At 45.1% G+C, this 15,820-nt stretch overlaps 1 protein-coding gene across 3 annotated transcripts in view; it reads right to left on the bottom strand.

The window, feature by feature from the left end:
- LOC101269532 (histone-arginine methyltransferase CARM1-like) overlaps positions 1 to 15,820 on the bottom strand; it is a 272,045-nt gene that overhangs the window by 98,526 nt on the left and 157,699 nt on the right. For all 3 annotated transcript variants that reach the window (XR_004480189.2, XM_033417338.2, XM_033417340.2), the window contains exons 3-4: positions 14,088 to 14,194; positions 12,990 to 13,094 (exon numbers count right to left, since the gene is read on the bottom strand). Coding sequence is in view for 2 of the 3 variants with exons in the window: in XM_033417338.2 (XP_033273229.1) it covers positions 12,990 to 13,094; positions 14,088 to 14,194 (212 nt within the window). In the remaining variant the exon portion in view is untranslated. The remainder of the gene's footprint in view (positions 1 to 12,989; positions 13,095 to 14,087; positions 14,195 to 15,820) is intronic.

Below are 15,820 nucleotides of genomic sequence, written 5' to 3'. Positions count from 1 at the left end.
AGCACCCTTGTTTCATTCCACCTGGTCTTCTGGCAGAGGATAGATAAACCCTTCACCAATCTTTTAACCACCCTTTCACCAGTTCTCCAACTATTTTTCTCTATTATTACAGAAAATACAAAGATGCTAATCACTCCTACCTTCTCTCTCCATGATTAACCCCCTTCATATGCTGCCAATAGACTCAGACTAGCTCACTCAGCTCTAAACCCTCAGGCACTCAATCATTCATCAGACATCAAAAGTGACTTCTATTACCCACTGTGCCAAATACTGCTAGATGCTGGGAATGCAAAGATGAAAATAACATGACTGTCTAGTAGGGAGAAGCATAATGATGTGTTACAGTGGCAAGGATAGTATTATATAATAGACCCAGTGAAACTATGAAGGAGGATTAGTCTACTCTACCAAGGATTCTGGAAATACTTCACTGAGATGACCCGAGGAGGAAAATCAAGAGGTAAGTCAACGTGTGCCGTCTGAATGGAGGGGGTGGCAAGAGCTCCAGACTGAGAGCAGTCTGAACAAAGGCACCCAAGAATGGTAGGGCCAGTCATGTCTGGGAGGCAGCAAATCTTCTCAGGAGCATGATGTGTGTGTTAGAGGTACAAGTAGGGGGCATGGTTGAGAAATGAACATGGCAAGAGCAAAAGCTGATGCTTGCTTGTAGATGGTCTTGTATACGCCACTAAGAGCTTGGACTTAATCCTTAAGCAAAGAAGGATCATGGAAGAGTTTGCAGTGGAAGAATTACTTCATAGTTGTGTTTCAGCAGCATCACAGTGGTGGTGTGGACTGGAGGACACAGGATCAGAGGGTGCAGGGCAGACATTGGTGGTTCCGAATTAACATCAGTCCCTTCTTACTTCCTATCAGAACCTCACTTTATTGAGTATTTATCCTCCTTTGTGGATAACCATCCCCAGTCCCAGGGAGGGGATCCTGATTGGTCCAGGGCAATCGTAAGTGGTTCCGTTTCTCTTGCCAGTGATCACTACACTTGCGTGTGTGATAAAATATTGTTAATGAGACCTGAGGGGAAGTTTGTTGGGAGCTACTGGAAAGGTTTTCCCCCTTCTAAGACAGACGTAAGAAAGATGCTTCTTCTTTCTTGGACGTGGTTAAATTGAAATGTGATGCTCAGAGAAACTGGATTAAAACACCTCAGAATCATGCTACCTCCAACATTTTAGCCAATTTCAGTAGGGATTTCCTCCTGCTGGAGGCCAAAGCTATCTTAACTGGGACAAGTAGGGAAACTAATTGGAAAACATTTGCAATCCTCCAGGAAAGATACAGTAACAATGAGAATAAAGAGTCAGCTGTGGGACAAAGGGGAAGGGAAGGAGTTGCAAAAATGCTGGATTAAAAGAAGCTAAAGAATTTGGAAACTGGAAAGGAAAAGAAAAAGTCTAGCCTGACTCCCAGGTTCCCTGCTTGGGGGATGCTTATAACACCTTCAGTTTTTGTAGCACGCCAGAATGGACCGCTCGCCTTGCTGGCCGGCCAGAGCGGCCCTAGGAATTGCTTGTACTGGTCTTTGAAACATGGAGCTGAGTTTCATTGCTGCTGCTACAGCTGAAGGAGTTTGCTGCGGAGGCTTCCTGTTCCCTCACATTGCTCACGGGTACAATAAAACAGTGCCCACCTCACTCACGCCACATGCACTTTGTCCCTTGCCTCCTACCGCAGTGCCCTGGTCGCAGCTGAGGCATGGGGCAGGCACGACAGTACCCACTTGGCACGCATGCACGTGCACCATGAAGAGTAGGGAGTTAACACCCTGCGGGGGCGTGCTCCACCAGTGGGAGATGGCAGCCAATGGAGAAGTCATTCTCCTTTTCTCCCCTGATGGACTGTTTGAAGACAGAGTGGCTTCGTATGACCTCCCTGATGATGTCCGGTGACACCGGGTGATCAGTCTCTCATCAAGCTGTGGCAAGCTTGGTAACACCCTCCCTCACACCTGCTCTCCCCCCCTCTGCTCTGCCTCTCTCCTGCTCCACTGAGATTGCCCTAAGAAAATACACCACGTAAGCCTTTGCTGCGTGATCTGTGATTTACGGGACTGAGGCTAAGAAAATGGTGCTACTTAAACAAAATTCAACATGTTTACTGACATTTTTCTGTGATTCTGTCTTTTCCGGGTTTCTGAACTTCTAAATTCTAAACCTAAGCCCTCACTCTGGAGTTGAGTGTGTCAGTACCTCAGATTTAGGGAATCAAGCAAAAAGAAGATACAGGCACAAGCTCTTAAGTTCATCCATGCCCAATTCCTGGTTCAGTGCTGGAAAAGACCAGGTTCTAGTACAGCAATTTAACTCCTTTATACTGACTTTATCCTATTTATCCACTTCCATTTTTATCCTGGAAAGCAGATATTAAGACAAAGACACCTACTTCAGAAGTTACTGTTGCACAGAGTCTTCTATATAAGCCTTTAACAAAGTCAGTCATTGCTCCAAACTGGCCCTTCCTTCATGGCACTGTCTTAGAGGGAATGGGAAAGGTTTAGAAATTCAACCCTAAGATGTTTCTGAAATGCCTTGACTGTAGTGGGAAGAGAATCCACCAGGCAGAGGTTCACAGTAAGTTAGCCAGTAAAACCATACCAGTGAAATATTGATTTTTTTCAAACCTCTTTTCTTCCTAGCTCCCTCCCATGCGGAGCTGAAGCACTGCGAATTTCACCTTAGCAATCTGTCCCTTCTTTAATGATTTTGCAAGAGTGGCATCTGGTATGATAGTCATTAGTGCCACTTACCAGATATTTCTGGTTCTCCTTATGGGCACATGGTAGAATTGTATCCCTTGCTCTCTGGGAATTAGGAGTGACCACATGACTTGCTTTGGACCATGTAATGTGGTCAGAAGTGAACATGGGTCCCTTTCAGGTGGAAGATATAAGAACAAGGAGTGTGCTCTGCCACGCTCCACTTCCCTCTGCAACAGGAACTAGTCATGTTTCACATGGAGGCTGCTTCCTCAGCCTGGGTCCTTGAGCGAGAATGAGACAAAACGCAGCCCTTCGCTAACCTATGATGGATTCAATGAGCACGATATAAAGCTCTATTGGTTTGAACCACTGAGGTCTGGGGGTTGACTGTTACAGCAGCATAACCTAGTTTACCCTAATAAGCCCAGTCAAGTGCCAGTGATTTCTGATTCAAATTTCCCAGTATGTCCGCAGAATTCTGATGCTGTGCTGAGATTCTGGTATAGCAGTTCACTGAATTCTTATAGCCACCATGTGTTAAGTGTTCTTATCCCATTTTAAAATTAACCCCAAAGAGAGGTCACGTGTCAGCATCTTGAAAGGTACAGAGACAGGCTTGGAGCACAGATATCTTGACTAGAAAATCCATCTACTGCATTAAAGTCCCTAGCTCCCTCTTTCCCAAATGCCCTGAAAGACAGTCTGTGATCGCTGTTTATTCAGTCTTCTTGGCTCTCCTTGAAAGCTGCACTTTGCTTTCATACCAAACGAAAGCATTTTCCTCTGCTGATTCTGGCATCTTTCTCCAGTACTCTTACAGGAGCAGATTTTATTCAAGCTCAGGAGAATCCTGGCACAGACACGCCATCTGCTTTACTCACATTCAGGAAATCTATGTGGACACCCCCTTAGAGCTTAAGGGGCCAAAGAGATCAGTTAAGACCAACATCCATTTTCTACCTCTTTCTCCTCACCTGTATTACAGAGAATTTATCCCAGGGATGAGTTTTTGCGATATATGACCTAACGTGAACCTTGGCCTCGGTACTAGGTCGAATAGTGTCCTCCAAAATTCATGTCTACCCAGAACCTGTGAATGGGACCTTATTGGGAAATAGGGTTTTTACAGATACAGCAAATGAAGATAACGTCATACTGGATTAGGGTGAGCCTTAAATCCATTGTGACTGGAGTCATTACAAGGAGAGAGAAATTTACATCAGAGACACAGACACATGGGGAGAATGCCATGTGACAAAGAAGAGATTGGAGTGGTGCACCTGCAGGTCAAGGAACACCAAGGACTGCCAGCAGCCTCAAGAAACTAGAAGGAGGCGAGGAAGGATCTTCCCCTGCAGCCTTCAGAGGGAGCATGGGCGTGCTGACACCCTGGTTTTGGACTTCTGACCTCTGGAACTGTGAGAGAATAAAATTCTGCTGTTCTAAGCTACCTAGTTTGTGGTAATTTGTTATGACAGCCCTAGGAAACTAAAACGGCCTCCAAAGTCCAAGCCATAGGGAAACACACACACACACACACACACACACACACACACACACACACACACGACAGGCAGAGATATATAGATGTATCAGAGATCATTTTTCACTATCACATCCTGCCCCCGTACATGTTCCAAAGATCACAGAGATAAAATAAAATATCAGTTTGATTATCAACCCAGAACATATAGAGAATGGCTTTATGTTGCTCCCAAAATCACTGTGCAGTCCCGGCAGATGTGAGTTCGCATATAGCTCTACCACTTAGCAGTCGTGTACCTTAAAGCATGTTAGTTAAATTTATGTAGCCCTGGTCCCTTTTCTGTACTATCAGGCTAATAATATATCTTGAATTTTTCTGTCGTGTGGTGTGGCGGGCGTTTACCTTTCTTCTGTGCCTCTCAGCATCTGAACCCCCTTCCTGTGCTTGGAGAATGTCCCACTTCCGGGGCAGTACCAGCCTCCCACTTGGGAAGTTACAGGTGTCTGCTGCTCTTTTCCAGCATCCCTGAAGCTAAAGCACAGGCATGACCGGGGCTCTCCTGATAAGATGCACCTTGCACTGTGAAGCTGACAGTGTGCAGACGCAGGACAGCACAGAATCCACTCAGGTGCGGTCATGGCCACCTCCCGGTTCCAGCAGCACAACAGAGAAAGGTTCTAAGGACAACACTCCAGGGTAGCAGCAGGTGAAGCCTATGCAGGTTGCGGTGCCCACGTCTGGCTGCATGGATGTCTCCCAGAGATCAATTCTGCAGCATGATTTTGGAAATTATTTTTCTCCTTGTAGCCTCCACGCCTAGCTCTCTGATGATCCTATATCCTTTTCGGAAATTCTTTTTTCTTTTTTTCTTAAATTAGCAGAGTTGGTTTCTGATGCTGGCAGCTTAGAACCCTGACTAACATGCAAGGATTAAAATGAGATAAGATATGCAAAGAACCGAGCAGGAGTCGTGAGTTACTTCCTTTCTTCCCACTTCCCTCCACAGTTCTAAATGAGGATGCTGCTGTCAATGGTTAACAGCACTCAGCAGCGAGATGTGGAGGATTTGAAGAATGGATAAAGATACCGTGGCATACGCACACAATGGAATACCGTGCTGCCTTAGAAGAAAGGAGATCCTGCCATATGTGACACACGACATGGGTGAAGCCGGAGGACATCATTCCAAGTGAAATAAGCCAGACACAGAGGGACAAATACTGCATGATTTCACTTATATGAAGTATTTAAAAGAGTTAAACTCTTAGAAGCAGAGAGTAGATCGGTGGTAACCAGGGGCTGGAGAGAGAGGGAAATAGGAAAGTATTAGTCAAAGGGTACAAAGTTTCAGTCATGCAAGATGAATAATTCTTGATCTTCCCTGGTGGCGCAGTGGTTAAGAATCCGCTTACCAATGCAGGGAACACGGGTTCAAGCCCCGGTCCGGCAAGATCCCGCATGCCACGGAGCAACTAAGCCCATGTGCCACAACTACTGAGCCTGCGCTCTACAGCCTGTGAGCCACAACTACTAAGCCCACGTGCCACAACTACTGAAGCCCATGCACCTACAGCTCGTGCTCCGCAACAAGAGAAGCCACCAAAATGAGAAGCCCGCACTCTACAACGAAGAGTAGCCCCCGCTCGCTGCAACTAGAGAAAGCCCTCATGCAGCAACGAAGACCCAACACAGCCAAAAATAAATTTATTTTAAAAAAAGATGAATAATTCTTACTTCTTAGACATCTATTTCACAGCTTAGTGCCTACAGTTAACAATACTGTATTTATTACTTAAAATTTGCTGAGAGTGGATCTTACGTTAAGTGTTCTTATCACAAAATAATAATAACAGTTATCATTATAAATAAAGAGGACAGGAGAAAACTTTTGGAAGTGATGGATATGGTTATGGCCTACATCGTGATGATAGTTCCTTGGGTGTATACTTATCCCTAAACTCGCAAGTCGTATACGTTAAATATGTACAGCTTTATGTACATGCTTCATACCTCATTAAAGAGGTTAAAATTTTTTTCAGGAAGCAAGACCTGTTTTAACACATGCCAGCATGACTACCCGGCAGGCCTGTGTTACAGCCTTTATTCCATCAGTGATTAAGGTTGGGCCTCATTAGTGTGCCAGGTTAACCAAATAAAGTAGTAGCAGTGTTTTAAGGTCAGAGAATTTCAGTGCAGGATCAGAGATGGACCCAAGGACATTCGACCAAACTGATGATAAGTCCACACCAAAGAAAACTCAAACTGGAAGAGCCAGCAGCTTAGGCTCTGCAGATCTGAGGATCAGCTGACAATCTGAACAGGTTGCTTTGCATGTTTGTTGTAGCTATTTATGTTTTCTTTTAAGCTTTCAAATCCCTGAATCCCTTCTGCCTAAGCCAACCTCACTTTTGGATGCACTAAGCAGCTGTTGCAACTGGGAATGCTCTCCTTTAGTGAAAATGCTGATTTAAAAAAAATAATAAGCTCCCGGCTCCTGCCTACTCTCACAAGTTTCCAGCAACTGGTGCCCTGACAAATGAAGTGTCAAAACATTTCCAAATTAAAACCCTACGGCTCACACAACCCAGTACCCTCAGCAGGATGGACTTTTCCTGCTTGTTCCAAGTGCACAGGCAAAAGAAACTAAAAATAGCCATATGGCAATTAACAGAAACTCTGAGGAGGGGGAGGGGGTGGGTTCCAGCAGCGTCAGTTTCCTGGATAGATTCCAAATGGGGTTCTCAGCCAGCAGTGCTCTGGCCAAGAGAGGATTTTCATTAAAACTGCATGGAGGAGGCAGAATGAAGAAATCAAGATTTGAAAGATTTAAAATTATTGCAGTGGTAGAAACTATAGCACCATCCCCAAGACCATAAATAATAATAATACTTGCTATTATGGACTGAGTTGATATTTTAGGCAATATACTAAGCACTTCCTATGCATTGTATCATCTTGATCCTGCAAGGACTCTAGGAGGTAGCTGCTATGCTCACAGATAAGGAAACTGAAGCCCAGAGACTTTAGATAACCTGTTCAAGACCTCAAGGCCCACAGGATAAAGGTCTATGGCACATGTACAGCAGGTGGCCAAGCTGGAGTTTGAACTCAGCTCTCTGGCTCCAGAACTCATGCACGTAACCACAGTGCAATGCTGCCTCATACCTGCATGGGGATGTTTAAGTAACCACAATGTTTTCACTCCACCCTTAAGCCCAGAGAAACAAAAGTCTCTCTCGGCAATTTCAACCCACCTTCCCATGGCAGTGCCTTTCACAGGTTATGTGCATGGGCTAGATCTAAAGTAAGGTTAACTGGGTTCAAATTCTGGCTTTCTCATTTATCAGTTGTATAAAATCAGGTAAATTATCAACATTCCCAGGTCTCAGTTCTCTCATCTCTAAAATGGCAAAAATATTAGTCTTTATCTAATAAAGTTGTAATGAAGATCAAAGGAAACTGCTATAGACTGAATTTTTGTGCCCTCCAAAATCCACATGTTGAAACCCCAATCCCCAATGTGATGGTATTTGAATACGTGGCCTTTGGGAGGTAATTAGGTCACAAGGGTGGAGCCCTCATGATGGGATTAGTGTCCTTATAAGAAGAAAGAGAGGAGAGCTTGCTTCCTCTCTCTCTCAGCCATGTGAGGATACAGCGAGAAGGCTGCTGTCTACAAGCCAGGAAATGAACCTTCACCAGACACCAGCTCTACAGGCACATTGATCTTGGACTGTGAGAAATCAGTGTTTGTTGTTTAAGACACACAGTCTATGGTATTTTTGTTATAGCAGCCTGAACTGAGACAGACACTGTATGGAAAGCTCTCAGCATGGTGCTTGCAGATACTTGAGTTGCTCAATAAATAATAGCGATTGGTATTGATCATTCTAAACCCATGCCCTTTTAGGTAACCAATTTCAATGAGAAAGAACACAAGAGCTTAGTAAAAAGGTAGGTAGCATCCTCCATGGACTGAGGGCTCATTCAAGGAGGGTCTTCTGTATGACGAAGCAAACAGAAAAGGATTTTTAAACATTTTGGATTTGTGGTAGATTTGACAGATTTCGAGTTACTGTGAGCAACTATCCTAGTCTGTCTAGGACTGAGGGGATTCCTGGGACATTAAAACTGGGACAATTTGTTCCTTCAGTTTCCAGTGGGGAGGAGATACTTATTCCCAGGAGTGGGCAGTACTAGAAGCAAGAGAGGTCATCTCCCCTTCCTCTTTTTATCTCCTAATAGGAGTGACTTATCTGACTGGTGATGCTGGAAAATGGTTTGGGCTTGCATAGTGCTGGTACTTGGAAGGGGCCAGCCTGCCGATGCTCCACCCAAGCATGTGCTCTTGAGTCCCCCGGGTGGAAGCTTGCTGGGCAGGCTGTGGACTTGTCTGGGGAGACCACATGTTCAGCATACAAGTAAGAGGAAAAGTTCAGTTTGAGGGGGAAAAAAGGGGTAGGAAGCCTTATGTGGATACAGGCCCAAGCCCCATTCTGCAAATAGCATTACCAAAAATAAAGCTGATATTATGATTTCTACCTGACATCTGTGTCTATTTCTAAACTGGTTCAGAACTCAGAGGGGGAAAGGGATATAATTAATTATCAGTCATGTGATTAATTATCACCTTCATAAACCCCAACAGATGGATGCCTATTTTATTTCATTGGCAGAAAAACCCATTTCAGGCTGGCAGAAAAAAGGTATTTTGTAGAATCAAATGAGTTTAGAGGTGGGAGTGACCTTAGAGATGATCTGGTCCAATATCTTTGTTTTTACAGATGAATGACAAGATCTATATGAAACTCTGAAAAACTCATCAAATGCAAGTAATTTGGGGGAGTGGTCTTTAGAAGCTATAACCAGAATTAAAAACAGATTATAGATAATATAGAAAATAGATTATAGATTAAAACTAAGCAATTTCGGGACTTCCTTGGCGGCCCAGTTGTTAAGACTTGGCCTTCTAATGTAGGGGGTGTGGGTTCGATCCCTCGGGGAGCTAAGATCCCACATGCCTTGCGGCCAAAACACCAAAACATTAAAAAAAAAAAAAAAGACGCAATATTGTAACAAATTCAAAAAAGACTTTAAAAAATTGATCCACATCACAAAAAAAATCTTAAAAAAAGAAAGCTAAGCAATTTCAGAAGGAGAGAAGTTTCCCCAAATAAAAGTATTACAATCAACAGCTGAGAATTGAATTATTTTAATTGATGAGAAACCTGTAAGACTTAGGTCAGTAAGACTGCTTATCCACAGCCTTGAACACCAGGTAAGGTGTTAAAAGAAACAAGCTTTTCCCCTCCATCCTCACCTTGCCTACCTACCATAACCTGGTCTTCCTCATTAGGAATGCTTATTACTTCCTCACTGTTCACCAGGAATGCCCCACTGGCAAAGCAAGGGTCCTGGTACCTCAAGACACATGAGAACCTTTGGTCAAGCATGGCCATTTCTGGTCTTATCTTTTTCTCTTACCAACACACTCATCCACCAGAGTACCTACATTTGACTTTTTGAAAATGTCCAGTTTTGCATAAGCAGGAGAAAGCCCACTTTACCCTGACTCTCCCACTGAATACAGCTCTAAAACCTGGACGGAATGCAGGGAGCAGCTACTTGAAGCCTCTGAAAGGTCAATGGTAGCAGGGAGACTGGGAAAGAGGATCAGAACTTGAAATACTACTGATCCATACCCCCTTACCCTCACCCGTGGCCTGAACTCAACACACCAGAAATGGACACCAGGGTGCGGGCAAGAGAGCTGCGGGAGGTGTCCTCTGTTCCGGCTCCAGCTGCAAGAAGGGGAACTCCGAATGCTCAAAGAGAGTGTGGAAATTGTTCTTCCCTTGCTCTTCTTTTTTCTTTTCCTCTCCCCTCCCCTCTCCTCCTCTTCCTTGCCCCCCCCCCTTTCTTTTCCATCCCTTTCCTCCCTTCTTCTATGCTCCAGCCCCCAGAGACCTTGTGGGGGTCGTAGCATCACATCAGCCCAAACTATGAGACAGGGGAAACTCCCTCTGCCTTCAATGGTGCCATAGTTCCCAAAAACTGGGGCCAAGCCCCACTGCCTTTTTCCCCTCTCTTTGTCCTCTCTCTGCTTGGCGATACCTAGGCGAGGTCATAGACGTGCACGGCAGAGTGAGCTTTTTGTCCAGAGACTCAAAAGGGGTCCCAGGGAACCAGAAAGTATCAGGGAGATCATGGAGTGGAAGGAACTGGGCAAAGAAACCCCATAAAGTATTTTTTAAAATAAATTCCTGTACTCACCCCTCAAACTATACACGCATGGACCTGATCATTAGCACATCAAAACTCTGAGAACTCTGCCTAGGTGCCAGACTGACCATCCAGCGACATGCACATGGAACAGAGCCCAGCTGCACTGCTAAGGCTCTGAAAAGTGAAATGACACGGGAACCAGAGCCCTTGGAAAATCAACTAGTGGCATGGAACACGCAGTCCGAACCTAACCAGGTTGAATGCATCCTAAATCAGACATATTAACTCTCTCCATAGGCTTTAAACAAGACCCAGAGTCTCATAATATTCAAAATGTATGGAAAACAATCTAAAATTCCTTGGCATAGGAAGACTCAGGAAAATATCAATTCCCTGGGAATAGATAATCAACTGAAGCAAACACAGCAGTGACACAGATGTTACAATTATCTGGCGAAAACCTTCAAGTAGCTATTATAATAACGCTCCGAGCAGCAATCATGAGCACTACTGAAATCAAGGGAAAAGTAAACAGTCTCAGTCACGAAATACATGACATAAAGAAGAGCCAAATGGAGATTCTGGAACTGAAAAAATATACCCAACATTAAGAATTCTCCGACGGCTCTATAGCAGAATGGACGTGACAGCAGAAAGCAACCCATGAGCAAATCAACTTCTAGCTGGGGGCCTATTTATCACTATTTTTTCGTGTGTCTTCTCTCTACTTTAAGTAACTATTTCAGCATCATAAACCACAACACAATTTAGTGGCTTGAACGAGAACCAATGTATTATTTCTCCCAGCTCTGTGGGAGGGCTGGGCAGTTTCTCGGTTGGTCTTGCCTAGACTCATTCATGTTCCTGCATTCAGCTGGAGGGCTGGTTGGACAGGAAGGTCCAGGCTGGCTTCAGTGATTGGCCTGGCAGTTGGTGTTGGCTATTGACTGGACTGCCTCACTCCTCCAAGTCACCTCCCAACCCCCAGCAGGCTAGACAGCGCTTCTTCACAGTATGGTGGTCTCAGGGTTCCACCAGGGTGAGCCCAGAAGCCACAAGGCTCTGAAACTCACACAACGTCACCTCTATCATATTCTGTTGATCAAAGTACATCCCAAGGATTGCACAGAGATAAGGGATAAAAAACGAAACTATCTCTTCATGAAAGGAGCAGCTGTACGACTTTGCAAATGGGTGTGGATGCAGGGATTGGGATCCTTATTTCAATGTTCTACCACATTCCTCCTGGGGAATTCATGCTGCAAATCTCAAAGGCCACGGGTCTACAATTACTATGGCAGTAGAAGAGACTGTGAGGCCCAGAGAAATCTAGTGTTTGCCTAAGACCACAGAGCTACTTAAATGGGAAAATATGAAACTAGACCCCATGACTGCTGGTTCACTGACCAGTGATCCTGTTTCTGAGATGAGCTGTAGAGTACCTTGAACACCTTGGCTGTTTAACAGGTAGGAAAATAAGGGACAACACTGGCACAGAGTGTTAGCAATCGTTCACCATTCAGATCCATTTTGTGAAGGAAATAAATGCAGGCACTTGTGGAGTCCATGAAAAAAAAAAACTGAAGTAAAGTGACACAATAAGGGCTATTCATTATGTAGCAATACAGCTCCTCACCTGTCCTGTGCACCAAAACATAGTGCATTTAGTCTCTTGAGTTCCTGGCTCTCAAAACTTCATTTCTTTACTGAGGTAAAATTCACATAACATAAAATTAACCATCAACCATTTTAAAGGGTACAATGCAGCGGGTTTTGGTACATTTACTACGTTATGCAACTATAACCTCTGTCGAGACATTTTCATCACCCCAAAAGGCAAGCCTGTACCCACCAAGTCCCCCTCCCCCAGCCCCTGGGAACCACTAATCTGCCTTCTCGCTATGGATTTCTATTCTAGATGTTTCCTATAAATGGAATCATATGTGCTTTTGTAGCTGGCCTCTTTCACTGCACATGTTTTCATGGTTCATCCACACTGCAGCGTGCATCAGCATTACATTCTTTATATGAACAATATCAATAGAAACAACATTCATAATATTCCATCGAATGGATATACCACATTTTGTTTATCTCTTTGTCAGTTGATGGGCATTTGGAAAGCTCCCACGTGCTGGCTACTGTGAATAGTGCTGTCACGAACATTCACGTACAAATAGTCACCTCAATACCTGCTTTTAATTCTTTCAGTTAGTTCGGTATACAGTCAGAAGTGGAAGTTCTGGGTCGTATGGTAATTCTATCAAAGCTGAATGCTCAGCCTAGTTTTTTTTTTTTTTTTGCGGTACGCGGGCCTCTCACTGTTGTGGCCTCTCCCGTTGTGGAGCACAGGCTCCGGACGCGCAGGCTCAGCGGCCACGGCTCACGGGCCCAGCCGCTCCACAGCATGTGGGATCTTCCCGGACCGGGGCACGAACCCGTGTCCCCTGCATCGGCAGGCGGACTCTCAACCACTGCGCCACCAGGGAAGCCCTCAGCCTAGTTTTTGACAAGGCTTCTTAAAATGGTTTGAGATTAATAACCTGCTGCCACCATTACCTTATCTCTAAAGTCAGTGTGGTTCTGCAGGATGGCTCTGTGGTAAGTGGCTGTCCTCACAAAATCTTGCATCATGTTCTGCTGCTGGGAAAGGCAGCCATAAAACTGTAAGGGAGAGAGAAGGACAGGGAGGGTAAACACGCCATGAGGCAGGACCTTCACGGGTACTTGGCTCTTACAGCCACCTGGGTCAAGGCGGGCTTGGTCTAACACAGCAGGGGGCTGAGGCTCTGAGACACCCGGGACCTGTCCACACTGGCCCCATTTGTAAGGACCACAACTCTAAGGAGACCTCAGAACTTTGATCCATACAGCGGATTCAGACCTAGATCTTGACCAGACTGGTGCCCAGGGTCCCCCCTCCCAAAGCAGAGGCTGAGAGAGCACAGATCAAGAATAACAGAGGTAAGTGAGAGAGAAAGGGGCCAGGGCCAAAAGGGACGGCCCTGATGAGTCCCATCAGCCTAGAGAGAAAGATGGGCCTTGGATAGAAATCCCAGGAGAGGGTGGGGTGGGGTAGAAGGCAGTGACGGTGGGGAACCTGAGGCAAGCCGGTTGGGTGACGTGGTACGTATAAATCCATGAGCATTGACAGTGAGTAATAAATATCATCATTGTAATGGCTACCATTTGGTAGAGTTTTCTATGTGCCAGGCACCATGCTAAGTGTTTCACATACATCCTCTAATCAAATTAAATCACCACAACAATCAGATGAAGTATGTTCCTCAGCTGAGGAAACTGAGCCTCAGGAAGATGCAGTAACTTGCCCAAGTCCTGACAACTCGCTAAGTGACAGAGACAAGATCCCAATCCGGGTGATGCTGTTGCTGTTGGTCAGAGGACCACACATTAAAAACCGCCGCACTCTCGGGACTTCCCTGGCGGTCCAGTGGTTAAGACTCCCCGCTTGCAAGGCAGGGAGCATGCGTTCGGATCCCTGGTCGGGGAACTGAGATCCCACATGCCGCACAGCGCGGCAGAAGAGAAAGAAAACACCGCTGCACTCTCTTCTCCACCCACCGCCTCGCCCAGGTATATTCACAGGTGTGTGTCACTCTGAAACGACTCAGCTCCACCTGGGACCGCTCCCCTGACCTGGAAGTACTGTACGGCAGACGCCTCTTCTGTCCGCTGGCTGAACACTGAGTATTCCTTTTCCTCACGCCGGCATCTTTTCAAGGTATTTGAAAATGCGCTGAATTCTGCAAGGAGAAGAAAGCAGACCCATTTCTACCTCTTGGAAACCACAGCACTCGCCACTGCACTCTTCACAAAATTCCACCTGAGAAGCTACTAGAAGATGGAAACGGGGAAACCACAGCACTCGCCACTGCACTCTTCACAAAATTCCACCTGAGAAGCCACTAGAAGATGGAAACGGCGTGCTCACCTCTGAACACACGCATGATAAGGAACGGCAAGGTGGGAATGGGGACTGCTCTGAGGTGTGACACCCTTATTTACACTTGTCAGACATATTTGCATTCAGAAATGTCAAGTTTGAGACCATAATGGAACACAGGCAGAGTCTGGGCTCACTGAATTCTCCTGGTACGGTGCTAACAAAGTTCATAGGCTTATTCTCAGTATGTGCTCTGAGGAAGGTGATGGTTGATGATAAGAAAAATAAAATATATGTGAACACAAAATATATATGTATATAAGTGAGTATATATATAAAATCTCATTCTATCATTATAGTGACAAGTTTTCTTTGTTTTCATATTTAGTATTCCCTAAGTGTATAGAGAAAAGGTAAAAGAACTGGGGATATGTGTATACAAGGGAACGCTTTCTACTGTGTGAGGAAAAAAATACAGAAGGGAAGGCTCAAAGAATTCCAGAAGTGATATTACTAATAGATAACACAGCATGCACGGTGGTCAAATTCTGTGACTTCTGTCTTAGAAATGTCTCTCAAAGTCCTGCCCAGTGGTCGTCGCTGCCTGGGGTCTCTCCTCTCCACTGCTGGTGCTGTGACCGGGTCTCTCTCCTACAGCCCACGTGGGATCCCTAACGCCCACCCAGTCTGGATTCACCATGAGCTCCAGTCCCTCACGTCTGTCCGCCCCTGGGTGCACGCCCTCCTCGCCCCCATTTCCCGCACACATAAGACCTGCACTACACCCTTACGCGCCCACCGTGCTGCTGAAGCGCTTACACATTCCCAGGTCAACGTGGGCCTGGCCTGGCTTCTTGACTTTGAAACCCCTGTCCGTCTCTTCTGTTTGGATTACCTTCTGACATGAAACTCCTATTCATTCTCCAAGATTCAGTTCAATGAGCATTTCTTCACTGCTGTGTTCTACAACACCCACAGGCAGAATGAACTGCTGCAACACAGGGGGCCTCAACACTTGGCTACAAACCAGAATTCTTCTCTAGAAAGAATTTTTTAATGTAGACGTTGGACCCTCCACCTATACTGAGAAATTCAATGCTCTGGTGGTGGGGAGAAGGCATCTCTGTTTTTTTCAAAAGCCTCCAGTTAATTTTCATGTGTAGCTAGGGACCAGAACCTGTGCTCTCATCTCATGCTCTCAGCTTACCATCTTATTTCATATTTTACCCAATTTCTCAATTTTTAAAGTGTCCATCTCTCTCTCTATATGTCAAACTCTTTCAGGGCATGGTTTGGGGGCACAGTGTCAAGGCTTATTTATCTCTAGTCTTCAGAACATAGTGCTAACATAACAGCCACCCAGTAACAGGCTGAAAATGTGAATTCAATAAATTTGGGGAAATGATAAATGAACTTGCTGAAATTGTTTCAATTCACCTGTCAATAGATGAATGGATTAAGAAGATATGATATATATATATATATG

Source organism: Orcinus orca, chromosome 6, assembly GCF_937001465.1.
Source record: "Orcinus orca chromosome 6, mOrcOrc1.1, whole genome shotgun sequence".
NCBI lineage: Eukaryota > Metazoa > Chordata > Mammalia > Artiodactyla > Delphinidae > Orcinus > Orcinus orca.
Note: the sequence above shows the minus strand (reverse complement) of the source record. Positions and strands in the feature narration are given on the sequence as shown.